General features: G+C 45.5%; 1 protein-coding gene across 1 annotated transcript; it reads left to right on the top strand.

Moving 5' to 3' along the window:
- The first annotated feature begins 8270 nt into the window (after positions 1–8270).
- Positions 8271–16812, top strand: LOC104505460 (rho-related GTP-binding protein RhoQ-like). The gene is made up of 5 exons (XM_010155204.1): positions 8271–8351; positions 13713–13756; positions 14442–14670; positions 15432–15527; positions 16267–16812. Exons 1-5 carry the CDS (start codon positions 8271–8273, stop codon positions 16420–16422), a joined length of 606 nt encoding a protein of 201 aa, XP_010153506.1. The 3' UTR covers positions 16423–16812.
- Positions 16813–19972: the final 3160 nt, after the last annotated feature.

The raw sequence follows: 19972 nt of genomic DNA, 5'->3' as shown, positions 1-19972 counted from the left end.
TTAAAAATACATAGCAGAGAGCAGAAAAGACGTTGAGTTGATGGTGCCTTCTCCGTGTTGAGGAAACACCATGCTGCATCTGGTACCCGCCTGCTGCTTGCACAGACTTCTGTATGGCTTGGATTCCCTGCTGCTCAAAGTCGGGATTTCTGTGCCAGCATATGTCAGCGCTTTCATTTCTTACTCTGTCACCCCCGAATAGTTTGACTGTAAAATGCTGGCCTGATAGTACCATTTTATCAAAACTTGGCAGTGCATGATCACTGTGGTATTTAAGCAGATCACAGTCTTCAGCATGTTTATACTCCCAGCTCTGGACAAGGTACATAGGTACAACCTACAGGTCTCATTTCAGGGGCGAAGAGGAATGAGGGGGTAAGCAGAGGTTCAGACAGTGACCTACTCCAAATCCATGCAGGAAGCCCATAGCAGAACAAGGATTAAAGACCTTGTGATTTCTAGCTGGTGCACAGCAGGCTCATGGGCCTGAAATGCTGACTTACCAGCCTGTGGGGCTCTTCAACTTGCGTGGTTATGTATTTAGCAACTTGTGACAGACTTCTTTGGCAGAGGGGATGCAAGCTTCTGAGTTCATGGCATCCAGTACTCGTTTCTAGCTTGCTTCTTCACAACACGCACAGGATCACGTGTAGTAACTCTACCGATGACATAATGCCTTGTATCTTTGCGAGTTTAAAGTAGGTTGAGGATGAATCTATTCAAATCCCATTTTTTCCAGGTTATATATAGCAGGGAAGAATGCCACTCACGGTTCACAAACTTCAGTTTATGCGCAGACAGACAGACCTTCCCCCCTTTGGGTGTGTGTTAGTTCAGGCAGCTTTTCTCTGGCTGAAAGCGCTGAGGTCCCAGTTCAGCAGAAAATAGCCGGCGCAGCTGCCGGGCAGGGGAGGCTCTCCGAGCCCGTTCGGGTTTGCAGCTGTGGAGGCAGGCTCCCATGCCAGGGAGGCGGGTGGAAATTCAGTGCCTGTGGTGTCTGAGAGGGCATTCCTCCAGCAATTCCTCCCAGAGGTGGAGACGGCAGGTCCTTTTAGCCTTGCTGTGGTACATAAACTGGGAGGGCTTGGAGTGGGTCCTAGTTTTCCAGGATGATGAGGACAGTGGAACCTGTCTACGTTGCCTGGAGCTGAGAGCATCAGTGCACTGAAGTTTAAACGTGAGGTGCTTGTGATACTGATGGCATGGATGCCTTCGGCTTTGCAGTCGCTGCTCTTGCTCTGGGAGACTAACTGCATGTCAGTACTGCTCTTCACTGAGCAGGATATGTGGCAAAATCCACCTGGGAAGAGACCTGAGGCTTCATCATGGGTCTGTTAACTTCAGCATGTTGGGCTGCTTTGAACTAGTGACAAGGGATTATCGTTTTGACCTTCCATAATGCCAAAACCCAGTACTGCTGGCTCTTGTGAAACTTTTGGGGAAGTGTCTGTAAGCATGAATGAAGAGGTATGCTGCCTGTCCCCTTGCCACATCCCAGATGACTGGGAGAAGTGGGAGGACACACAGGAGTTACCTCTTGGTAGCTCTGTATTGAAGGCTGTGGCTTAAAACGGCCGTTGGGGTCCATCCTCCTCTCAGTCCCTTTTGCTGCGGGGTTTTCATTCAGGTCCCTTTCCTCCGGACATGCTGACCACATAGAGGTGGAAGCCTTGCTCTGCTCCCGTGTGTTTGCTGTGAAGGACTGTCAGGACCTGGAGGGAGGATGGGGGGGATGCAGGAGCAGAGCCCATGCTGCTCCTGCTGCCCAGGAATAGAGATGCTGAGGCACAGCGTGGCTCTCTGGTGCAGGTTTGGCAGTAAGCCAGCGTCCAGGCAGTGCAGAGGGGGGTACAGCGTGAATCTAACTGTGGTGCAGTGCCTAATGATAACATTCATATCCCTCAGCATCACTTAACTGGTGTGGTAATAGCGTGGCCTGGTTGGACAGAGCTGAGGTAGACTGTGTTCCTTGGCTTTCCACTTTTATTTCTTTGCCTTATAGGCCCTAATACATGTAGGACGAGCTGTAGATCTGATACAGTTAAGCTCTTGGTGCCTTCTCAACCCACCAAACCAGTAGGCACAAAGCATGCTAAGCATGAGAGCAGAACAAGCCCCCTGGTTCCTCTCAGCTTGGATGCTGACAGCTACTCCGGTTGCAGCCGCAGCCACCTCGATTCAGATACGCCCATTTTTCTGGCTGTAACGGAGGCCCTGACATTAAAAACAATCATATTAAAGTTGGTCAGGCTGCTGAAGTGCGTCAAGCTCACTCAGATGTTAGCAAGATGAGTGCCTGCGTTAAGGCCAGGTGTAAAACCAAATGGTTATAGCTGTGAACGTGCCTGTGGGCAGGAGAGGGGTGGAGGGGCGGCTGTCCAAATGGGTGGTCACCAAACTTGTGGTGGCTGCTGTCAATAAACCAAGAAATAGCAGTCATCGCTGTACTCCTTGCTGGCTATTTGCCACGCCTTTGGTAGGTAGCCCTGGTCTAGCAGGTACCACTCGATACCCTGCTGAAAGGAGAGGCAGCTGCTGATTGTTTTGGCTGGTCCGTTGTGAAATGGCGATGTCCCTTCTGGGGCCGCCGTTACCCCTTCTGAGCTGCACCTTCCACGCAGCCGTAGCACCGAAGGCGAGCCTGGAGCAGGCAGGCTCGGTCTCACACAGTGCCAGGCCTGCCACTCTTTACTGAAGAGCTGTCGACACCAAAACTCATAACGTGATTTTGGCAGATCTGAAATGTTGGCAGTCAACACCCCATCCCCTTTCCATCTCCCTCTGCGCCTCCCCCCTCCCACGCGCCTTCTCCCTCAATTCCCCGTGAGCTTGCAAGCTCACTCCTGGCCGGTGGGTATGCAGGCCTCCACATAGCTCGGCCTCCGCTGGAGCCGCTCTGCGCCTCGGGATGCTGCCAGCCACGTAGGTTTAACGGCTCTGCAGCAACAACTGGATGTATGCAGATGAAATAAAAACGTGTCTGGATTCTCCCTTGGAAATTTAAGTTTTGCCACACGAGAGAAGGAGGTGAAGTGTCTGATCTTATAACCTCTGTGCCCAGAGTTCTCTAGGCAAGTCTTTAAGCAAAGACAGGCTTTCCCTTTAAAAGGAAGGGGACTCGTACCTTCCAATTCGCTTTTAAAAATGACCTCCCAGCAACAGTAATCCCAGCGCAAAGCTTACATTCAAACACCTCGTTGCAGCTGTGACTCGCTCTTGGGAAGCATCGTAGCTTTCTTAGTAGGATAGGTAAGTATTGTTATTGCCAGATGGGCAGTCTGAGGATGGGAGCTGCTGCTCTCCATTCCCAAAAGCATCCACAAAGTGTATGCCGGAATCTTAAGACAGTCATGTTTCATTTTCAGAGTGTCAAAAGCCCCCCAGCACTTCTGAATAGCAGCTGAGTTAGGTTAAAATCAAATGTAAGGGACGTGTTTGGAAATGTAGAGCCAGAATGTCTTTGCCAAATTAACAGTTATTTAATGGCAGACCAAAGTAAAGAGCCCAGAGCAAACCAACTTTGAGAGGTTCTCGGAAACTTCAGTGTTTGGTATGTTAAAAGCATATTTTTATGAAGACTGCTGATCTAGAAGGAATCTTGCTAAACATTATGTGGTCAAGTAAAATTCCTTTTTTCCTGGTAGGAATCCTTTAGTTTGTGACGGAGTTCTCTCTGAATTTTACTCATTTATAATGTCTTTGAGGCACAGTGACATCTTTCAATGCTGTCCAAACATCGCTGGCTAAAAAGGCAGCACTGAATACAGGCAGTAATTACTGCTCTTCCCGCACAATGTTATTGCATATCCTTTTACTTCCTGGCTTCGTTTTAAGATGATGTGTGCGCCTGCACTCAGTGCAGTATCGCGTAATCTACAGCTGTACCGCAGGAGGCGAGTGATGGAATGGGACAGCTGGGTGAGGTGAGAGAGAAGCTGGCAGATGGAGAACATAGGAGACCCTGGGAATTTTCTGGCAGGTCCATAGTCAGACTTCTTGATTGAAATAGAATATTGAATAGAAATTGTCCCCCTGTGCTCGGCGCTGGTGAGGCTGCACCTCAAACTACATGGTTTTGGGCCCCTCACTACAAGGAAGACACTGAGGTGTTGGAGTGTGTCCGGAGAAGGGCAACAGAGCTGGGGAAGGGTCTGGAGCACAAGTCCTGTGAGGAGCAGCTGAGGGAGCTGGGGGTGTTCAGCCTGGAGAAGAGGAGGCTCAAGGGAGACCTTATCACTCTCTACAACTCCCTGAAAGGAGGTTGCAGAGAGATGGGGGTTGGTCTCTTCTCCCAAGAGACAGGACAAGAGGAAATGGCTTCAAGTTGTGCCAGGGGAGGGTTAGATTGGATATTAGGAAAAAAGTCTTCACTGAAAGGGCTGTCGGGCATTGGAAGGGGCTGCGCAGGGAGGTGGTTGAGTCAGCAGCCCTGGAGGTGTTTGAGACGTGGACAAGGTGCTGAAGTACACGGTTCAGTGGTGGTATTGGCGGTGTTATTAGTTAACAGTTGGACTTGATGGTCTTAAAGGTCTTTTCTAATCTAAAAGATTCTAGGATTATATAATCCTATGGAATCTGTTTCCTTTGCAAGGAGGTCGCTAGATTTTGATAAATATAAAAAGTGTAAAAACTGCGTTATTTTTCACTTATAACCTAACTTCTGATTTATCCTCCAAACTACATCTTAAACCAAACTAAATACAGTTCAGACTAGAGTACTGCCTCCCTAGCGCAGACCTTCAGTGCAAAAGGGCCTGTAATGCTCTGCGTTAGCAGGCATTCCATTGCTGATTCCAGGAGCTTTGTTCCAGTTCCTTTATTGAGAACACGTGGACAAAGTGGACGTAAAACTTACTTCAGCAATACTGAGGTTTTGTCAATCCCAGGCATTCAGAATGATGAGTCAGCTGTTCCTGTCCGCAGACACAACTACCTAAAAACCTAGGGAATCAGAATGGTTTGAGGCTTTTGCTTTTGCCCTTTGCTGGGTGTGGGTTTTCTTTAAGCCTCTGGGCTTCAGGTATTCAAGTTTTCTCTGTATCTGTAGGGGGAGTAGAAATTTATCTTACATTTAGAAGTGAAAAGGATGTGATTTTTCTTTATATACTCATGAGACTCTTGGAACCCGGGCTTTAAGGAGTAATATAAGGCACACTGATTCCAAATCCTGCAGTTTTATTGTGAATTATATGAACATTACTAAAGTGGATGCTTTGGGACAGAGCTTCAGGACTTGATTTTAAACCTTCAAATTAACAGTTATGTTTCTAACAAAACTGCCCCTTCTCTAATTAAAAAAAATGAAGAATGAAGGCAGAGAGGAGGGGAATTTCATCTTTTTACCACACTCTTCTGTGGTTTTGTAAGCGGTCTGCTGGTTTGGATTGATGACTGGATGATGTGCTTGAAGAAAAATGCGTTTGAGCGCTACATAACACTTTGAGGAGTTCTGAAGAGGTTGTGCCGCTTGACACGTTGGTGGCTGCTGTCCTCAGCCTGTTTGAATCCTGCTCCGTGCTGCGTCCTTGCTGTGGCATGTGTGCCGTAGTTCTCTGCGATGGCCGGCCCTCGCTGGTGTGCGTACGAAAACGCAGGTGGCAGCAGCATTCTGCAGGGCAAAGGAACACCTACAGCATCCTAGGTGAGCTTAGTGCTCCGATGAGTAAAACACAGACGGAAAGGGCCTCAGGTGGCTTGCACTCTGAGTGAGATGTAGCCGTGAATACTGAAAGGTCATCTGTAGCACTTTGTGCTAACTCCTCGTTGGTCTGATTTCCAGTTGGGATGCAGTGGTGGAGTCAATAAGGGATGGGTGCTAGGCCATTTAGTTCTGACCAACAGATAGCTCAGCCCTGGCTTACATATTCCTCGCTTCAGGAAGAGAAACTGAGGGCAGTTTTTCATTGCCTTAACATCTGCTGCAGTGAAATCGCTGGTTTACCACGTTCTTTAGCGGAAGCGGTTGGCCCTGACAGATCGGGACTTGGCATAAAACGAGGTACAGAAGACTTAGGAGCTCCTTTCACCATGGCGTCTTTATTCAGTGTGCACGTGATGGCACCGGTACTCTGGTGCTTTGTCTTCTGACAAGCTGCGTGATGGGGATCAAATCTTGGGAGCCAGTGTGAAGGCGTAGTCTGCTCTCTTACAAAGCTGTTGCTCAACCCCGGGCTAAGAATGTGCTTTTGGAGTTTATTTATAGAAAGTGAAAGGGAGTGGGACACCCAACTGATCCGTCTTTCCTGCCTGGGCAGGATTTCTGTAGTTAGTAAATGAAAAGACATGTTTGATATGATTACTATATTAAACCATCTCTATTCCACAGTCTGTTTTCTGTGTGAGAACAGATTATCGAGGGTCATATCCTTCTGTAAAATTGAAGAACCCATCTTTCCTAAGAGCAGATTCTGCAGAGGATCCGACCAGATCCCCTGTGCCAGGGTGAATTCTGGTTTTTTCCTTTGACTGCCCGTATCTGAAAGAATAGAAAATTTTGATTGTCCATGGCTGCAGTTGCCAAACCTGGGGTGAATTCCTTTCCTGGAGAAAGTAGGAATCCTGTGTGGGAAGAGTGCTGTTCGTAAGGTCACTGATGGCGAGAAAGGAACAGGCAGGGGAAGGCACTGCAGCCCTGTCATTTCCCGTGGGTCAGGAGCGAAAGGGCTTGCCCGTGGCAGTTACTCTGCCGCTTCTTAGGAGCTCCGTAGTGGATGAGCAACTAGTGTAAGGTGTTTGCGTGAAACTCTGCTCACCGCTACTGTTTGCGGTCAGTTGAATCCGTGTTCTGTTGTTACAGACAATAAAATAATAACTCTTAGAGAGAAAATTCAGGGGCTTCTACTTTCAGAAAACCACGAAGAAGCCAGCAGGTTGGAAGTTCCTGTGGTGATGGAGAAGAGAGAGGGAGTGTTCTGTTTGAGACTGTCTGGGAAAATAGTTTAGAATCATCACATGGCAAGATGTAGGATTTGGACAGTACTTAAGACTGGGATCAATTCTGATCACTTAAAGGCAATTTTATAGATAATTAAAGAAATATTTCATCCTTCTTGTCTCTCCTGCTTCAAAATCCATCTTCCTAGCCTCCATCTCCCAGCTAGTTATTTCTCTCTTTACCAAGAAGCTTTTCAGCCATGGAAGCAGATGCACGGTCCTCAAATACGCCAGAAGGAACGTTTTGTCCAAAAAAAACCCCAACCCTAAAAACACCCTAAAAAAATTTGTAATTCACAAACCCTGGGCTTTCTCAGTGTATAATTCATAACCTCCTTTGAACGGTCCTCCTCACAGGAACTTAGAGCTGGATTTAGACCAGCTCACTTCATTTTTAGAATACAATGGAGGAGCACTTACCCTGCATTCTTGCAGCCTTTTCTCTAAATTAAAAATCGATGCTGGGCCCAAATCGGCAGCTTTTTGCACTCCCTGGGAAACCTGTGTGAAAAAGCCACCGGTGGGGCGATAGTGCCTTTTTTTTTGTAGCAATGCAGCCCCTATCCCCAGAAGCCTGTGAAGAGACAGAGGCTCTGCAGTGCGCTTTCCCCCCGCCGCTGGGGAATAATCACCGCGCCTGGTTGGGCACGCTCAGATCCCAGTGCCTACAGATGTAGGCGACTGACACATCCAACTTCACGATCGGCGTAACGGGGCTTGGATTGCGGAATTGGATTGGAAAAGCCGCAGTTTTATGGCAGCGCTGCGTCAGCCCAAACTGCCGCTTGCCAAGTGCTCCTGCATTAGTGGTGCCTTGTGAGCGGCAGTGCCGGGAAGCCAGCATCCTGGGGACCATCTGTCCTCCTTCCCTGCAGAGCGTTCCAGTGTACAGCCCCGGCTGAATGATTCGCAGAGTTTTTTTAGCCGGGGCAGCGATTTGTGCTTGGCGCGGGGCAGCACGGCCCACTTCCCCCTCTCTCCTTCCCCAGCCCAGCATCTCACAGAATCAGAAACCACAGGGTGACTCAGCGGGGTGCAGCCTGTTTCCTGGTGGAGCAGGCAGCTGCCCTGCCCTCGGGGGCTGTGCCTGGCGCTTCGGGCAAAGCTGCAGGTCAGCCCCCAAAGAGTCGGGGGGAGATGGCAGGATGTGTCCACTGGGGTAACTATGAGCTCCCACGACGTCCCCGGAGGACGCGCCGACTACAGTTGTGGTTCACTCATTATGTTTTCCGAAATATCACGGGGGCCTTCAGAAATGGAAATTTATTTTCAGGGAGGAAAAGTATGACAAACGGAGTCTTGAAGGATCGTTGAAATGCACTACAAAAAATTAAAGCATGGCGATTCATACCAAGAGAGGACTTGGGACTGTCTCTACCAAGCCCTACCGTGATATGGGTTACGACTTGGACTTCGAGGTGGGATTTTGCTTGGCAGAAACCAGCGAGTTGCGTACATGTGCCTCTCTGAGATCCTTCAAGCAGCAGCAGGCGTGACCCTTCACTGCGTCAAGGTTGGATTCCTCTAGCAACTCTGCCTGGTGTCTATTTTTGTCTTCCCCTCTAAAACAGATGGCTGGGAGTGAGAACCTCCTCTTACGATTGCTGTTGTAAGCTGTGAAAGCAACAGATGGTTGCTAACACAGACATCATAAACCTAGAGTTGTCGAGCTCCAGTTTTTAATCCAGAGTGATGTAAGCTGTATTTTGTTCCACCCCCTCTTCTCAGAATAAGAAACAAACAGGCTTATTCTGTTGTTTATGACAGTACGTCAGTACGCTCTAACTGGAGATGTAGAGTTAAAATTTCTTTCCTAAATCGCAAAACATATAAAACCATTAACTACTTTGGTTCAGTCAGAGTACAAAACGCCAGGCCTGGATTAAAACATCAGCGTGACGCACCTTGCGCAGGGCCCCCGCCACTAATGTTCATGACATACCAGAATTCGGTTTCTCCTGTTTGCTTAACGAGGCTAGCTCTGATATTTGCAAGGAAAACAACCGAACAAACAGATCTAGGATAACATCTTCTTTGTTACCTGTAACAGCGGATCTGGAGGTGTGAATTTCCCCAAAGGTCTTGGTCAAGGCATGGGAAGGTACTGACAGTCAGGGAGGTTCCTCTCATTGCCTTTCATCTCCCTAGACTGGACAGAGACTCTCACACCATTCCAGAGGAGAATGAGGCCTGTGGTCTCACAGGACCGAGAGAGGGCTAAGGACCTCCGTCTCCCCCACTTTAACTTGGGCAGGGACGAGCGATACCATAAAGCAGGGGAGCAACAGGGGCACTAGTACTATATGGGATCTCAGTATGCCTGCACCTCTCACTTTAGTTTTCTAATAAATACAAGGAAAGAATGCTTTTTGGGGGTCAGGAAAGCTGTCCAGAAATTATTAGACTTCACTCAGTTTATATTTTAAAAATACCCCACTGCACGTAAGCTGTATACTTCAAAGGCTTTTGGAGTGCTTTGCAGAGACTAATGAATTATTAAGCTAGCAAACCCCTACAGGGCACCCTAACAGATGGGAAGATGCAAGTAGAGAGAGGATAATAATTTGCTCAGGGCTACATATTATGGCAGTGGTGGAGTTAGGAATACAGTTTGTGTCTTTTTAACTATGCCGCCCAGTTGATATCCATGGGATTGGGCAAAGGTATTAATTTAAAGGGAGTCGTACGACTGAAATAGAGCACTGCATTCTAGTTGTAGTTGGAGCGAACCCTTGTAATGAAGAACAGTATAATAGTGCAGAATTGCGAGGCCATTTTTCAGTCTGCAGACAGAAAGTTCCTCAAGACCTTTGTTTTTGAGCAGGTAAATGTCAGGAAAAGAAACAGCCAAATTTTGGACATGTTGAAACAAATCCACCTGAACATCCAAAAGAGAGTGAAAATCAGTGATTCAGTATTTAAGTACAAGGCAGCAGAAAATCTCAGCGGCACAGAATACTAGGTACTGTAACATGGAAAAAGAGACCTGAAGGAGAGATCTTGAGGTGCTCAGATAACTCACAGAATATCAAATTGAGAGCAAAATGAAAATTTAGAAGTATGAATTTCTATTTTCCCATCTTAAAAGCAAAACAAAAAACCCAAACAGTCCTTCCCAGTTTGTAGTTGGGAAGCCAAGTCAAGTCATTGGCTCCTCCATCTCATCTCCTTTGCCCTGTCTGTTCTGCATCGGCAGCTGTCCTGGGTTAGCACAGAGGTACCAGGTAAATGACGGACAGTCCTGTTGCAATGTAGAATCCTTTATAGAATCACAGAATGGTTCAGGTTAGAAGGGATCCTAAAGATCATCCAGTTCCAAATGCCCTGCCTATGGGCAGGGACACTTCCACTAGTCCTTCTCCTCAGGGCTGCTCTGGATCCACTCTCCACCCAGCCTGTACTTGTGCTTGGGATTGCCCCAGCCCAGGTGCAGGACCTTGCACTTGGCCTTGTTGAACTCCATGAGGTTGGCAGTGGCCCACCTCTCCAGCCTGTCCAGGTCCCTCTGGATGGCATCCCTTCCCTCCAGCGTGTCGACCGCACCACACAGCTTGGTGTCGTCAGCAAACTTGCTGAGGGTGCACTCAATGCCGTCATCCATGTCAGCGACAAAGATGTTAAACAGCACAGGCCCCAACACCGACCCCTGAGGAATGCCACTCGTCACCGATCTCCACTCGGACATCGAGCCGTTGACCACCACTCTCTGAGTGCGGCCATCCAGCCAGTTCTTTATCCACCGAGCAGTCCATCTGTCAAATCCATGTCTCTCCAGGTTCGAGACAAGGATGTCATGTGAGACAGTATCGAAGGCTTTGCACAAGTCCAGGTAGATGACATCTGTTGCCCGTCCTCTATCCACCAGGGTCGTGACCCCATCGTAGAAGGCCACCGTATTCGTCAGGCACGATCTGCCCTTGGTGAAGCCATGCTGGGTTTCACCATTCACCTCCGTGTTTTCTAATGCCTTAACACTGTTTCAAGGAGGATCTGCTCCATGATAGGTTACAGGGATCACAGTTCCATATAACATTAATTAAGCTGACCTAGTTGCATCCAATTTATTTGAAGTTAGAATTCTCATATTTTCAGCCTGTTTTTCTGTCTATATTCATCTGCTTCAGTGAACAGCAAACAATTTTGTTTTGAAGTCCAGAGGATGTTGGAGAATGAGCCGTTTCACTATTACAGCCTGGAGTTTTTGAGACTTGTACTGCATATTTTGATCCTTAGTGGCTTTTTTGCCCATCTTATTCACATTTGTAAAATATTCCAGTTAAATTCTTTAAATATTGTTATGCCTAATGTACACGCAGTGCCTGCCCCAATTAGATGGGAAATTTAATTGCTGCATGATGTGATGTGTACATGCACCCAAACTGGAATTTGTGTTGGCTGCCTAGTGTAAATAGATGTTGCCATTGCATTTCATTTTAGAATAAACCCCATTTATTCCCCTTGCAGTAGATTCAGGAAATAAATTACAGTCGAAGCAATCATATTTTTTCAAGATTCTCTAATATTCAATCTAAATTCATGTGGTATTTCAGATTCTTCTACCAAGAATTAGCTCTTCTACCAAGAGCAGTTATGTAGGCGCAGTACATCAGAGAAAGGTTCAGGTTTGGTTCCTGTTTCTGAGGGGCTGTTGGGGAGCAGAAGGAGTCTTTAAGCACAGATGGTCTGCTAGATGCTGGTTACATTTAAGCCAAGGTCTCCCTTATCAGGACCAGTGTAATCATGAGGCTTTGTTAGAACTACCTGCTGTTATTTGCATCGATACAAACCTAATTTTCGTGGCGTGGACATGGTTCAGAGGAGAGGCTGACAGCACTGCTTTGCTTTGAGCAGCAGGATTGGTGGGTATAGCCGAATTCCCTGTTAATTTAAGTAACCATAAGGCAGTGAAGTCACTACTGCAAGCCACGTGCATCTTTGGGTGTGGTACAGGATGCACCCAATCACACCGTACTTGCTTTCAGTTTAACTTCTTAATTACAGAGGATGGATCCACAGCTTGCCCAGTGCAGCTGGGGCAGGGTGCAAATCAAAAGGCATATAAATAGATGCAGGGACAGGAAAAGAGTTCAGTAGCGCACACGCCTTAAAAAGCGGTATCACTGCTGGCTCCTGGACGACAGCGGCTGAACGCTCGGGGAGCAAGGTGCTGCACCGAGACATGGCGAAGCGTACGAGGATTTGTGCCTAGTGGGAGTTAAAAACCATAAAGATCGAAGGTTTGAAGTAAACCGTGCAAATGTAACCCAGCTCTGAGATCAAGAAATGCACAGTGTTTGCTGTGCGTAAAGGGTCCGTCTCTAATCTGAAGTGGATTAACTGAGAGGTATTTTAAGGTCAGTGGACTAACAGTGGTTTCTGGTGACAACGAAATGTTTCTTCCATTCCAGTATCTACTGCAGACAGTACTCTTAATTCTTGTAACCCAGATGCGAGATTTTTAGGAAATGCTGAGTGCAGTGAAGGCAGCTGATTGGTAGTAGGAATAAATTCCGACTTTAAACCACAATTTGTTGAAGAAAAGCTTTTCAGTAGTACCCTGGGTATGATATAGCAGAGCTGAATTTGAGAGCATCTGACGGACCTGCCTGCGTGTTCTTGCATGCCGATTTCGTACTCCAGGGACCAGTGTAATTTGCAGTTGGGAAGCTTCTTTTAGGATCTTACCTCCACCCTAGAAAACAGGGCGGCAACCCTGAGGGGGATCTAACTACATTCAGCAGTAGACGTGAAATGTAAAGCACACGCTTAAAAAAAGAACCGGATGTTAAATAATTTCAAGTTGCTGTCATGGGTTTTTTGAAGTGATTTCTGCCTTCTGTGATGAACATCCACAGATGTGGAAAAGACATGGTTACTAGTCTTTTGAAAGAGGACAGGAGCCTGACACTAGCGGGGAGAACGGCCCGTCAAATGCTGTAGTTTCGCAGGGGTGTCGGTTACGGCGGTTGTGAGACCGGGAGCCGGCGGTTGCAGCCAGGCGTGCTCTGTCTTGTCGACAAAATTGTCGTGCGCGCAAGTCTGGCAGGAGAGCGTATGATCAAAGTGGCACGTGAGAACGCTGATTACAGATCAGAACGTTGTGTGCATAGACACTGAAGAACATTGCCCAGCTGGCCTCCTTGCTGGTGCTGACCCTCCTCCAGGGCTTGTTCTCCTACACCTTCTCTCCATTCCATGCCGAGGGTAGTGCCCTCTTCCTGTATCTGTTGACTTCCAAAGGAAAAGATGGGTCTAGCAGAAACTGTTCGGAGTTCTTACGTGTTTTCTGAAATTCTACCGATGCCGTCTTTAAAACGTAACAATTAAGCAGTGGAAAGGCTTTTTGGAGGGTGCATCTCTAGGTTAATAATCTGGTAATGTGACAGTTGCCAAGGAAATGAAAATTTAATTTTCTGGCTCATTTCAAACATGGAGTTGAATCACATTTCTGTCTCTACATTTAATGAACAAATCCTTCCAGTATTTGTGAGATTTAATTAGGATGGTGAGCTTGCACGGGGAAGAGGGAGGCTGCAGCAGCAGCCATAGTAAACAGGTGTTTATTGTGGAAGAGAAGGCATAAACCCAGCATTCTTCACTGCCTCTCAGGGCTTGGGCTAAGACTTACTTATCTAAGTTAAAAAAAAAATCCAAGACAAACGAAAAAAAGCCTATGGTAGGGCCCCAGACCAAAGGAAGCCTTGCAGAGAGAAGCTGGGGCATGCTCCCTCCTCCTGTTAGCCTAAAAATACGGCAAAATCCACTTTCTTTCTCTCTAGCTAGAGGGACTTGGTCTGTTTTACAGCAGGGACAATACTCCCGGGTACTTCTGTTGTCAGGGTATTGTATGCCCTGGCAGTAGGACTGGTGGCATTAAATGCTATGGCTCTAAATAACCCAAATAATAATCTTTTCACACTATTCCCCCTAACCCCCTCAAAAAAACCCAAAACCAAACCTACACCAAACCCAGGCATTACTGTTCCTCTAATATTGTTCTTGATCTTTCATTTCTGTTCCTTCCCTGCTCTGTGCTGGGTTTGCTTACAGAAAGCAGAGTCTGATCATCAGCAACAGGACAGTAAGGTTTCCAAGAGAGAGAAAGAAAATTCTAAGGAGGGACTTAAATATCGTCTGTACTTACGATGCACAAGAGAACATTTAATTTGTGTGCTGAACAGCCTTGGTCCAGCTGAGCTTCGTCTGACCCGCATGGCTCTAGAGCAGCCACCCCTGCTTGGTTCTCTTTAGCCGAACAAGCGCTAACCTTTGACCTGCAAGTGTGTTTTTTCCTTTGAGTGAAAACTTTTCCAAGGGTAGTCTTCCATATACTCTCCTACAGAAGTAAGTTTCTATCCGTGTGAACACAGAGGCGTTTTGATACCTACATGCACACAGAATTACCCTCATATGCAGATTTTGCTCTCCCTGACTAACCTGGAATAGCTGTAACCATTCAGAAAGTTTGCTTCAACCAAACTCCTGAAAAACGGATAGAGTTTCTGAAGACAACTGTTAACAAAATACAAGCAACAATTTAATACTGCAGGTAACAGATTTTTTCTTTCTCAGGAAGACTATGATCGTCTGAGACCTTTATCTTATCCTATGACCGATGTCTTCCTTATCTGCTTCTCAGTGGTAAACCCTGCTTCATTTCAAAATGTGAAGGAAGAGTGGGTACCGGAGTTGAAGGAATATGCACCCAATGTTCCGTTTTTACTAGTAGGAACACAGGTATATCTGGTTCTGTTCTACTTTATCTCAGCAATTAACATTATTGTGTGGTGCCTTTTCTTTGGGATGGAAGTTCATGCCTGATGGGACCTGAGCAGCATCTCCTTCTGGCTTTGGAGGAACAACCCTAATGAGTGGCAGAACAACCTAGACTGGTGGTATTCTCTAATGAGCTGCCTCCATTAGGTTAAAATACATGCATTGTAAGCGGGGTGGCAAGATTGGCTGCATCTCTCTCTGTGACTTTCCACAGAGTCATGGGACTTACGGACTAAAACTGTCTGCTCATACCCGTGTTACTGGAATTACCTGGGCCCGCAAGTAGCGTTAGTCATAGCCTATATTTGCTGAACCAAAGGAGCAAGGGGAAAAGTGAGGCAATTTCCTCTTGCTTCTTGTGGGCAGTGGACTGGGCTTCAGTTACAAAGTGACCCATATGTTGGTATTATATTTGGGTTAATCCTTCTGCCACTGCTGGATATGCTTTCTGGAATTCGGAGATGACCACATCTAATTGAAGAGCTGAATTACAGGATAAACGTTTGTTCCTTTGGGATTAAAGGTAGTAGTTCACTGCTTAAATTTCCAGGGCTTTTGGATCGGGAAGGATCCACAGTCTGAATTGTGACGTGACTCGTTTTTATGCATGTAATACTCCATTGAATAAATAAATAATTGTGCTTTAAAAAGAGGGCATCCTCTAGCCTGCTGACTTCTGTTCAGAAAAAGTATTCGAATGTGACTGCAGTCTTTCTTGCTAGATTGATCTTCGTGATGACCCAAAAACTCTGGCAAGACTGAATGATATGAAAGAGAAGCCCGTATCTGTGGAGCAAGGACAGAAGTTAGCAAAAGAGGTAAACTGGACACTCCTAAGTGAAACCAAGTAGCGAAGAAGCAGAACAACCTATTTGCAATTGACTTTCTCTTCCTTTATCACTTTGCCTGTTTCTTTTGCCAGTCAACGTATGTAAGCTTATGAGGGGTTACCAGTTAACCATATTTACTTACACTGGTGAATACAGCTGAGAAGCAGACCTGTATAATAGCATTTCCCTGTCAGTAATAGTTCTTTCTGTACAGAAACCCAGAAAAACTACAAAACACAAGTCAGAGAATTAAAATGATAGAGTGGTTGAGGGTGGAAGGGGTCTCTCCTGCTCAAGGAGTACACTGGAAGCATCTTTAAGAAATTATTTGAGGATGCTCTAATACCATTTTAACACACTGTGTGGATAATGCTTATCAGGGCACTTATTTACAGTCTTACTTTTGAAACCTAAGTTGGGCATGTAATTCTGTAATCCTTTTTTGCTGTTCAGTTGTCAAAGATACCTTAGGACCCCACTGCCGGTCAATCCAAAGAGTGGATTTAACATGCTTCCTTTATAAACCCAACGAACTTCAATACGTTCCAGATCTTTGGCCAAAAGACAAGTTGTCTTTTCTCCTACAAGGGGAATAACTTTTCTGCATCACAGCCAAACACTGTGGTGTCACAATAGAAAAAAAAAAAAAGGAAGAAGTAGAAGTGCACAGATAGAACTGAACGGCTGAAATAATATCGTTACTGAATTAACTGTATTTTCTTGACAGATAGGAGCCTACTGCTATGTGGAGTGTTCAGCTTTAACACAGAAAGGACTGAAGGCTGTTTTTGATGAAGCTATTATAGCCATTCTAACTCCAAAGAAACACACAGTGAAGAAGAGAATAGGCTCAAGATGCATAAACTGCTGTTTGATCACGTGAGATACATTTGACAATGGCCAGGCTTACTGTGAAATTCTACTGAATTTAAATACAATGCATTAAGTCCACAGCGAACTTGTTACAGGTTTGAAAGCTAAAACTACAGTTCTGCCTTCTACAACCAGTGAAATCCAGAGGAATAAAATCAAATGCGACGGACTTGTAATAAGAAGCCACCACATCTGTTACAAATATTTTATTCAGACTGGAAGGTACAATCTCTCAGGGTTACATAGTCTAGAGAACGCAAAAACGGCACCACGTTGAAACGGCATCTATTGTCATTTCACTGAGTGGAGATGCTTGGCCTGAAATACTCTAAATGAACCTGGATAGTCTTCTGCTTTGACTATACATATATATATATATCTCTATCTTTAAAAAAAAACCCAACTTTTGCACAGTCTGTATGGAATCTGCACAAAGAAATACCTTGTCTCTCTTTGCTCCAGTTATCTGCTTTTGTATGTAAGCTGCTTCCGGTTCCAGTGTATCCACAGAGGTGCAATAACCAGACCAGCCGTATAGCCAAAGGTAGCTCCGAGGGAACAGGAGATGGGCCATACCTGAGGGCAGAACACAAGTGAGGAAAACGTTTGCGATTTTTTGTACTTTGTGAGCACAAATTCTCAGTGTAACCTAGGTACTGACAGACGGTACAGTCTTACCCTAAAGCTTGACGTGCTTTCCTAAAAAACACCAAAAGTGTAACAGTCGTCTTCATGAACACTAAATGCTGTTGTACAGTTTTTAATTAATATGCATTAAAATGTAACCAGGCTTCTGGCTATTGCAGACTTCAGTTTGCTACTCCCAAAACTCTGTGAAGGACTTGCAAGTATTGATATCCCTGAAGTGTTCAGCTAACCTAACTTCCTCTTCCGCTGCACACGCTTGGAGACCTACAGCTTTCTTGGCGATCGCGCCTTCCGGTCTCTCATGGCATTCTGAAACTTTTAGGGGTGTGTATACATGTACTGATACTCAAATCAGGCTGGAGACTGACATGGATAGAGGGGTTTCCTTTCTTTTGGTCTTGAAAAGTAGGCAAAAGGATGAATTTCCCTCTGGCTAGCTGTAGGAAGGGAACACAGGTTTGGCATCTGACTGAACACCCTGCACACGTTTCAGCAAACACGTAGTAAGCCAGTTACGTTCAAGACAGCTTTCATTATAAACTCTATTTCCTAGCATAAGAACAGGGAACTCACTCAATACAGCTGACTCACCGCCATCTGGTACCGAGGCAAGGAAGCAGTGGGATATTCCCCCCGCCTTTTTTTTTTAAACTGGTATTGGTTTGCAGGGAGGAGAGGCCAAACCAAAACTTAACCAGTCTGTCCTCAGAGATGTAGCTTGTATTACCAGTCAGCTACATCCTGCATTTAATGAAAGGCTCAGCTAAATTGGTGATTAAAAATCTTCTTTGTGGAATAAACTGAATTCCCAGCCCTCCTCCAAATTCTCCTTTGCATTTCTTGTTTTGCAAGGACAGTTTTGCACTTCTTGCTGTACAGCGCGTGTTCCTGAAACACAGACTGCACTCCTATTTTTTTTAAATTAAGGGGGATATTTCCACCTTCTGTAGTACTTGAGACTGAGACATGCACTAGACATCACAGGAACTATACACATCTCAGTGTCCAGCCTTCTTTCCTACTTCATTTTGACGTGCAGTTCATGAATGTCAAATGAACTTACTCTTAATGGTACCGGTTCCTCCTTTCAGTCATTTTCTTAGCTCTGATTCTGTCCTTCACTAACACTTGGAGAAATACATTTATTCGCATCCTTTGATGATGGGAATTTTAACTAGGAATAAGAGTAATGTATTTTGTCCTCTGCTGTTTCATCTTCACATTCCTTAGCATTTGCAGCTTTATATTTGATTTGGAGGTCTTAAGGAGTGTAGCAAAGATGACTCTAAACAAGGTGCCTTAGGTACTCTTTATTGACCTTGTTTCATTCTTCCATTTCTGGACATTCTGTCTGCTACTTGTTTTTGTTGCTGAATAATTTGGCTGTTGCCTCTCAAACCAAAGACTTGCTTGTTTTCATTCATTTAACAGCGGTAATGTGGATCTTCTATAAAAAGCTTTGTGACGCTTTGGCACGGTAAGATATTATGTACATTTAAAACTCATAGGAGTTTGTGGCCTTGGCTAAACTTACACTTCAGGTGGCTATTTTCAACTTTGAAATGAAATGCAATCAAGTTATTTCTAGCATTTTGCAGGCTATTAACATGTCTAAAGGACAAAACAATAAAGTCCCTGCAACCCCAGCTGCTCACTCAGTGATGTTCAGTTGGAACAGGAGTTGTACTTTCTTATCCACTGATGAAGTCAAACACCACTCTAGTATCCACAAAACTATGGACAGAGGCTTCATAACTCAGTGGTCAATGATCCTTCATTAAATTTTACCTACATTAGGTGAATTTGTAGTTGCCTATTTGCTTTTCAGATGTACAAGTAAATGTTGGACTGCAAATTTTTCACATTTCCTTAACTAGAGAGTCAACATCCCTGATGACTCACTGACCCCCTATCTTCTGGTATTTTTGTGTACAGTGGACAATTGTTGGTATGATTAAAAGGATTTCTGATGATTGTTGTAGCTTCTTTTACCTGACTGAACTGCAACTTGGAACGTGGTTTTTTAATAGTTATGTAACTTTTAATATTAACAACGCCTCTGTCTGCCTTCCAAAACATTCAATTTCTGCTTTGCTTCTAAAAAGTTATCTCACAGAAGTTTTAGGCTGTCTCATTTAACACATGACTCTGACCTCTGAAATCTAACCCTCACCAGTGGCAGCTGGCTAAGACAGGGGAGAAACCACACAACGCTCCATCTCACTGACTGTGGGAGAGACCCAAACAGCACCTCATCCCTTCTAGCGGCACAGAACGGGAGGGCACTCGGCCAGGTACTCATCATGCTGGTCCAGTGGCCCAAAGTAGTTCTGAAGGCAGTTTGATTGCCTTTGACAACTCGCTAAGCACAGGCGTTAAATCCTGGATTTAAGAGTGTTGCTGCCCTTGGGTTATTTTCTCTCACCCTCAAGGCAGGGCAAAAACCCCCTAACAAACAGGTAACCGTACTAGTTCTGCATTTTTTGTTCTTGACTGCTAGCCTGTAGGCTACATCCAGCCAGATGCAACCAAGGGTGTATCTTAAGCAGCAAGTTACAGAGACAGATTAAAACGTGGCTCTTGAGCACATCAGCTGCACTAAAGTGCCAGCCCATGCATGTGCTTCTTGCCCATCTATGAATGTGGGTGGTTTTATTTTGTATTGGCTGCTGGCCTTGTTTTTCCCGAGACCCAATCTCTTTCTTTTGGACCTTGTAAAATGAATTGGACTTGCTTGATCAGCGTGCTTTTGCCCTGTTTTTCATATTAACACTTAAACTTGGTTTACCTTCCCTGACTTGTGACTGATAAAAACCTAGGCAGCTAATATCCATCTGCCTGTTCTAAGAGATTCCATTCTGCTTGTTTAAAGTATGCAACTTGTGATACACCCTTCTCATCCCCTGAGAATG

The sequence above is a fragment of the Eurypyga helias genome, unplaced genomic scaffold, assembly GCF_000690775.1.
Source record: "Eurypyga helias isolate BGI_N326 unplaced genomic scaffold, ASM69077v1 scaffold6187, whole genome shotgun sequence".
In the NCBI taxonomy this organism is placed as follows: domain Eukaryota; kingdom Metazoa; phylum Chordata; class Aves; order Eurypygiformes; family Eurypygidae; genus Eurypyga; species Eurypyga helias.
This window is presented reverse-complemented; position numbering and strand designations above follow the sequence as displayed.